Source organism: Cebus imitator, unplaced genomic scaffold (assembly GCF_001604975.1).
Source record: "Cebus imitator isolate Cc_AM_T3 unplaced genomic scaffold, Cebus_imitator-1.0 Scaffold283, whole genome shotgun sequence".
In the NCBI taxonomy this organism is placed as follows: domain Eukaryota; kingdom Metazoa; phylum Chordata; class Mammalia; order Primates; family Cebidae; genus Cebus; species Cebus imitator.
In genome coordinates this window covers 2,000,551-2,008,508 of record NW_016107598.1, presented here as the reverse complement: position 1 = coordinate 2,008,508, position 7,958 = coordinate 2,000,551, and the positions used below count along the sequence as shown (strand labels likewise).

General features: G+C 46.9%; 1 protein-coding gene across 1 annotated transcript in view; it reads left to right on the top strand.

Moving 5' to 3' along the window:
* Positions 1-2,984: 2,984 nt before the first annotated feature.
* MOB1B (MOB kinase activator 1B) overlaps positions 2,985-7,958 on the top strand; it is a 78,425-nt gene continuing 73,451 nt past the window's right edge. The window contains exon 1 of the mRNA XM_017501635.2: positions 2,985-3,256. Within this exon, the coding sequence (XP_017357124.1) occupies positions 3,243-3,256 (14 nt within the window). The 5' untranslated portion in view covers positions 2,985-3,242. The remainder of the gene's footprint in view (positions 3,257-7,958) is intronic.

The following is a 7,958-nucleotide window of genomic DNA, read 5'->3' as shown; positions in this document are numbered from 1 at the left end:
TTTTTTTTTTGAGACAGAGTCTTCCTCTGTCACCCAGGCTGGAGTGCAATGGGGCAATCTTGGCTCACTGCATCCTCTGCCTCCTGGGTTCAAGCGATTCTCCCAACTCAGCCTTCTAAGTAGCTGGGATTACAGGTTTCCACCACCATGCTTGGCTAATTTTTGTATTTTTAGTAGAGATGGGGTTTCGCCATGTTGGCCAGGCTGGTCTCAAACTCCTGACCTCAAGTGATCTGCCTGGTTCGGCCTCCCAAAGTGCTGGGATTATAGGCATGAGCCACTGTGCCTGGCCCCTCCATTCTTTTTCTTTTTCTTTTCTTTTTGAGACAGGATCTCATGCTGTCACCCAGGCTGGAATGCAGTGGTGTGACCTTGGCTGACTGCAACCTCTGCCTCCCGGGTTCAAGTGATTTTCTTGCCTCAGCCTCCTGAATAGCTGGGATCACAGGGTGTGCCACCATGCCCGGCTATTTTTGTAATTTTAGTAGAGATGGGGTTTCACCACATTGGCCAGGCTGGTCTCTAACTCCTGGCCTCAAGAGATCTGCCCGCCTCTGCCTCCCAAAGTGCTGGGATTACAAGGGTGTGCCACCGTGCCTGGGCCCATGTTTTTCTATTATGTCAAATTAATCTGTCCTTGAGAAGCACTTAAAATTGTACATTGGTTAGTCTTTAATGAAGCAAGATACAGAATTAAAATCTAAGGAGCACTAATAAGGGTCAGGTTGAATTGCTATGTTAAGTGAGATTGTACCAAAATACATTTAGAATATACTTATTCTTTTTTTTCTTTTTTATAGACATGGTGGGGGGGGTCTCACTATGTTGACTAGGCTGATCTTGAACTCCTGGCCTCAAGTAATCCTCCCATCTCAGCCTCCCAAAGTGCTGGGATTACAGGTGTGAGCCATGGCATCTGGCCTCAAATGAATATATATATATATATATATTTGTTTTGTTTTGTTTTGTTTTTGCAAGCCATTCAGGGAGCAATTTGGAAATGTGTGCCAGTCATTTGAAAGATGCCCCTGGCAGGACAGAGCTTTAGAACAGGAAGATATCTTAGAGATCATGTAATGATCCAAAGCTCTCATTTTAAAGGAGCTAAAACTGAGGCTATGACAGGTCAACTCACTCTTTCCAAAGATAATCTGTAACCTGGTAAGACAAGTCTTGCTTTCAGAAGACCCTTAAAATAATTATACGGGGCTGGGTGTGGTGGCTCATTCCTGTAATCCCAGTACATTGGGAGGCCAAGGTGGGTGGAACACGAGGTCAGGAGTTCGAGACCATCCTGGCCAACATGGTGAAACCCTGTCTTTACTAAAAATACAAAAATTAGCCAGGTGTGGTGGTGCACACCTGTAGTCCCAGCTACTCAGGAGGCTGAGGCAGGAGAATCGCTTGAACCTGGGAGGCAGAGGTTGGAGTGAGCCAAGATTGTGCCACAGCAAGAGACTCCGTCTCAAAAAAGAAAAAAAAAAAAAAGAATTATACAGTAAATTAGTACCACATCAATATTTTACACAGTAAGTTAGTACCATATCAATATTTGGAACAGGTTTTTTTATACCATAAATCGATTATTTTCATTAGGATAACTCCTCCTCTTCTTTTTTGGGACTCTTTAAAACTTTTTAAAATTTAATTTAAAGTTCCAGTATACATGTGCAGGATGTGCAGGTTTGTTACATAGGTAAATGTGTGCCATGGTAGTTTGCTGCAGCTATCAACCTAACACCTAGGTATTAAGGTCTGTATGCACTAGCTATTTATCCTGATCTGGTAATCTTTTAAGCCTGTAAGTCTTCCCATTCCAGTACCTTCTGCTGTTCCTGAGATAGGGCAAGATTTCAGTGCAAGATTCCCATATTTTCTTCTATTAAAAAACATATTTTTTACCACTTTAACAATGTGCCAAATAATAGTGCATAAATGCAGTATAACAAATTTTATATCTGTACCTACTTCAAGTGTATTCTTCCCTTTGGAATAAGCCAAAGGTGAGCTAATATCTGCACATGATTTGTTTTGTTCAGATTCTTTGATAACTTCCATGTGGATTTGATGGGTGTTGTGAGTAAAGAACATGGACATCTCTTGGGTACCCATATTTCCCCCCTAAATTGGTAATGCTGTGGTGACATATTCAAGGTATGTGAAATATTCTTAAACGGAATATAAAAGCTTGCCCTGGGCGCCATAACCCTGTGAGAATCAAAGTCTCTCTGTAAGCGGGTCTGAATGGCTTCTAGCTTCTAGGATGCATCATCAGAGTGCTAACAAGCTTTGACCCCCTAAGTGGCTACACCGATGACCAGCCTACCATACTGGGCTTCGTGGTGAACCCAGCTCTGCTCTCTTCCTTGTCTGGCTCACTTTTACCAGCTGCTGATGACAGCCTGGCTTGCTTGTTCAGGTAGTGATGGACTCTGATCTTTCCCTCTGACCCTTCCCAGCTGCTGCTGACAGCCTGCCTTGTCTGTTCAGGTAGTGATGGACTCTGACCTTACCTAGTTCAGGGTTTAAAAATATGATCATAAAATGACAGAGACCTTGAAAACCCATTTGGTCCTTTTCCTCCAAGTCGTTCCAACCAGATGAAACTCCCTCCTGTTTTTAAGTGCTAGCAGAGAAAGATGCCATCACTTTTCACCGCCCTTGGACGGGCACTCACTGGGCCTAACTGCGGTGGTAATTCCATCCCTCACTGCGGGACCCAGACATCCCGGGGCTGAAACCCCTTTCCTCTCTGACGTCTGGAGCCCAGCGGAGAGTCTCCGAGCGCTCGGCCACGACCCCTAACCAGGTGGACAGGCGAGCCGGGTAGCGCCGGCCCACACGCTGGGCGTGGTCCCTGGCAGCAGAAGGGACCAGAAGGTGAGGGACCCCGGGCCGCAGCCGGAGGGGCGGGGTGGGCTTGCACTGCTATCGCGAGAGCTCGCGAGGTGGGGGCGGCCGGGGGCTGGGGAGGGCCGCGCTGGGAGCCTGCAGCCCTGCCTTGCCTCCTTTTCCTTCCCCTCCCTGGAGTGATTCAAGCCGAGCGCTACCCACTTCCGCCCCCTCCGCCTGCCATTGGAACTGGCTGAGCCGAACTAGTGGCGGCCACCGAGCAGCCGGCGTTCCACACCGCCTCCTCCTCCTCGTCGTCGCCTGTTCTATCAGCCTTTCCTCTTCTTTTCTGGGCGACGCCTCTCCGAGGCCTCGTGACCGCTGAGCCTGCAACCCGCGCCGCGGCCGACATGAGCTTTTTGTTGTGAGTAGCCAGGCCCCGCACGCGCCGGCTTTGTTCGGGTGGACCTGGGCCCCCGCCCGCAGCCCTCTGCCCGCCGCCCGCCCTCGTCCCGACTCTCCTGGCCCCGCGCTGCCCGGGCCCGGCGTCACCACCAAGCGGGGCCCCGGGACTGCGCGGAGCGCTCGAACTGCCTAACCGCCGCCTCCCCAGCGGGCTTCGAGTACGCGTGGGCTCCTCCAGCCCCGAGGAGGCTCTTTCCCCCCGGCACACCCCGGGGCAAGAGTCTGGATCCTCCATCATCCCCACCTCTGCCTTTGCTTGCATTCTGGGGCTTGCTTGTGCGCTTTTCGTGGGTATCTCCCACTCTCCCGGTGACTGGCTCCAACCGGCGCCCGGTCGAATGGCTCCGTCTCGGTTGCCCATTGCTCTTTTCTGGGTCCCAAGCACTGACGATAGACTGTCGTACTCTCCCCCGTCACCCCAGGACCCTTTTAACTTCCCCTCCGGTCTTAGGGCTGGGAAGTTGGGATGATAAGTTTTGTGCATGTAACACTGAAACACGGCTGCTTGCGGGTCGGGATCCGCTGGACACAGACTGGGGTCCTCAGGAAAAGCGTCTGGAGCCGCCCCCTTGCTTCCTCGGGGCGCCCTTCCTCCCAGTAAAGCACTTCCCTGAATAAGACGGGTTTTATCTTTTAGACCACCAGCAAATAGGTTTTGCATAGTGTGCTCCGCCTAGTTGTTGAGGTCCACTGGGGAGCTGTTTTGAAAATCATTTGTAAATGTCAACTTTGGCGTCATATTTAGTGCTGGTCATTATTTCACTTACTTATCATTTGCTCCAGACTAGTGGGGGGAACGTGGAGAGGGAAGGGCAGAAGGATGGGATGGCCGGATGTGGATATGGAGGCAGTAGATAAGCCTTAGGTGCTCTGAAAACAGGGGTTACACCCTGAGGAGTAACTCTTTTGAAGGCTTCGTTGTGATGCACCCATTCCATGTTTAGTCTGTGTTTAGAAAACTAATTTTCAAACTCGGATGTTGAAACTCACCCCATACACTCTTACTGTTGTGAAGAAATTAGCATTTAAAGATGGTTTTGTTAAGATTTCTCTTCTTTCCCTGCCCAATAATTTTTAGTCGTTACATTGACGTCTGAATGCTGAGAATTTAATTCACCCTTTTCACATTCTCACATCTAGAATATTCTTTTTAGGGTGTTTAAGCAAAACTGAACAATCACAGAAGCCTCGGGGCAGACTTACTGTTTGCAATATGCGTAGAGGACCTGGCTTGTGTCAACTTGCCTAAAACGTTTAAACTGTGAAAGGGAATTTCTTAGGCTCATCCTGGAAGTTGGTTCTGAGTTTGTCAGATTGGCATAGGGCTAGATGACAGGACTGGGTGACTTTATAAAAAAAGTCTTTGTTTTCTATTTTAGTTCTTCTTCTTCTTCTTTTTTTTTTTTTTGAGATGGAGTCTCTGCTCTGTAACCCAGGCTGGAGTGTGCAGTGGCGCGATCTTGGGTCACTGCAGCCTCCACCTACCGGGTTCAAGCGATTCTCCTACCTCCTGAGTAGCTGGGACTACAGACTTGCGCCACCACGCCCGGCTAATTTTTGTATTTTTAGTAGAGATGGGGTTTCATCTTGTTGGCCAGACTGGTCTTGAACTCCTGACCTCAAGTGATCTGCCCATCTCAAGTGATCTGCCTGCCTCGATCTCCCACAGTGCTGGGATTACAGGTGTGAGCTACCATGCCTGGGCAGTTTCCTATTTTAGTTCTAGTCACCGTATTCAAGCATCTCAGCTTGAATCTTCTCTCATCTTGAGCTTAATTTTACATTGCTAATGTTTGTTTTTTTCAAGAATTTAGAAGCTGTATTCAAAATAGCACTGTAGATGATGTCCATGACTACTGCTGATTTGCTTGTGTCTAGTAAGCTAAATTGGTTAAAGCAAAGCTGGGTGCGGTGGCTCTTGCCTGTAATCCCAGCACTTTCCGAGGTGGAGACTGGTGGAACACGAGGTCAGCAGTTGAAGACCAGCCTGACCAATATGGTGAAACCCCGTCTCTACTAAAAATACAAAAATTCGCTGGTCGTGGTGGCACACAACTGTAGTCCCAGCTACTGGGTGGGCTGAGACAGGAGAATCGCTTGAACCCGGGAGGTGGAGGTTACACTGAGCTGAGATCCCACCACTGCACTCCAGCCTGGAGACAGCAAGACTCCATCTAAAAAAAAAAAAATGGTTAAAGCAGGGAAGAGCCATATTTGGCTGAAACTAGGGGATAGAGAAGGTTCTGATGCTGTTTTTTGAATACAAATACAATAGTGTCCTATTTTTACATGGCTCAGTATTTAATCGATTCAGAAGTGTGGTGGATTGGTTCATTTCTCCTGAAGGTTATTAGCTACAAAAGAAATCTGCTGTGACTAATGTATATAGCACCGTAGAGCATTTGCACTGTTGCGGGCACAATCAGAAAAGTTAATTCAACATTTTCAGTTTTGAAAAAAAAAAAAAAAAACTATTTTCAGTTTTGGTCTTTGTCCACCATCAGTTTAAAATCTAAAGTGAACACCACTTAGAAATGATTATTATTGGAACTGAAAGAATAAAGCTTTGGTTATTTCATCTATTTGTTATTTGGTATAGCTGTCTGAATACTGTTTCTTTTTCTTTCTTTCTTTTTTTTTTTTTGAGACAGGATCTCACTCTGTTGCTCAGGATGGAGTGCAGTGGCATTACAGCTAACTGCAGCCTTGACCTCCCAGGCTCAGGTGATACTCCCACCTCAAACCCCCTCCCTACCTCAAGTAGCTGGTGCTACAGGTGTGGGCCACTATGCCTGGCTAATTTTTTTTTTTTTTTTGGTAGAGTCAGGGTTTTGCCATGTTGTCCAGGCTGCTCTCCTGGGCTCAAACAGTCCACTCATCTTGGCCTTCCAGTATGCTGAGATTACAGGTGTGAGCCATCTCACCTGGCCATCTGAGTACTATTTCTGTATCAACAAATGAGCAGAGAAAGAAAGAGTTACAGCCTAGGAGTTAAATACAAATATTTTCCTCCCAGTTCTTGGAGGTTTACTGGGAAGCCTACTGTCAGTGGATGGAGCAGAGGAAATAAATGCAGTGCAAGATAGGGTTATGAAGGCGGTGACTCATGACTCTTGGGGGCTCTAAGATAGAAGGAAATAATTATTAATGATTTTTAAAAGATACACTGTGGGCTGGGCGCAGTGGCTCCTGCCTGTAATCCCAACACTTTGGGAGGCTGAAGTGGGCGGATCACTTGAGCCTTGAGTTCGACACCAGCCTGGACAATATGGCGAAACTCTGTCTCTACCCTCCAAAATACAAAAATTGCACCTGTAGTGCCAGCTTCTCTGGGGACTGAGGTGGAAGGGGCATCTCAGCCTGAGGATATTGAAGAGGTTGAGGCTGTAGTGAGACATAATCATGCCACTGCACTACAGCCTGGCCAATAGAGAGTGAGACACTGTCTTCAGAAAAAGGCCAGTTGCAGGGTGTAGTGGCTCAGGCCTGTAATCCCAGCACTTTGGGGGCAGAGGCGGGCAGATCACTTGAGATCAGGAGTTTGAGACCAGCCTGGCCAACATGATGAAACCCCATGTCTACTAAAAATAAAAAAATTAGCTGGGCGTGGTGGTGGACGCCTATAATCCCAGCTACACGGGAGGCTGAGTAGGAGAATCACTTGAATCCAGGAGGTGGAGGTTGCAGTGGGCCAATGTTGTGCCACTGCACCGCAGCCTGGAAGACAGAATGAGACAGTCTCAAAAAAAAAAAAAAAATTCACTGTGCCAGGCACTCATGCTGGGCACCATTTGTGACAAAAGAGACAAAAATCCCTACATTAGTGGGGCTTATGTTTTGGTAAGTGTCTGTAAATACTAAACATTAATAAAATCATGTAGTATGGCAGAAAGTCATAAGTGCCATGGAACAAAGAAGAGCAGGGAATAGAAATTTTTGGATAGGGAGTTGAGACAGATTAGGATAATCCCCAGAGTGGGTGTCCAGATCATCTGCAGGAATGATACCTTTGTTTCGCTTTTGTACAAATGCTCAGGATAAATTTGCATTGCATATGTGGGTCTGGCTGGGACCGAGCTTTGGTTGTGCTGCAGGTTGGCCTCTGTGTGTCTTCAGATTAAGCTAAACTCTCATAGTAGATACGGAAACTTGACAGGAACCTCATTTAACTTTGTGGACTCAAATCTTTTAAACACATCCTTAGCACCTGCTATGTGCCAGGCATTGAGAAAGATGTGAGACTCCAGAGATGGTTGACGGTATATAGTCGTCTACAATAGATGCAATACAATCACGGGGGCCCAAAGTATGTGGAGCAATTTGTTCTACTTAGTCTTTAGGAAGGTTTCATGAAAGAAGTGGGGGTTAATGGAAGGTGAACAGGATCTCTCTAAGAGGACAAGGGGAAATGGGAGATTATAGTCAGAGGACACATCTTTTGAGTCAAGAAATTGCCTGTGAAAATTGTTCACTTTTATGTTTGTACAAGAGGCCATAGAATTTTGGAGCTAGCAGGGATCTATTAGTAACATGGCCTACTTAACTCTTTTTTGCTAAAGAGGCAAAAATCACCAACTTAAGGTTCGTGGCCTAATTATTGACCTGGGTACAATTGGAACTCAGGTCTATTGATTTAGGAGTTTTTCTTTGCTGATATGCAT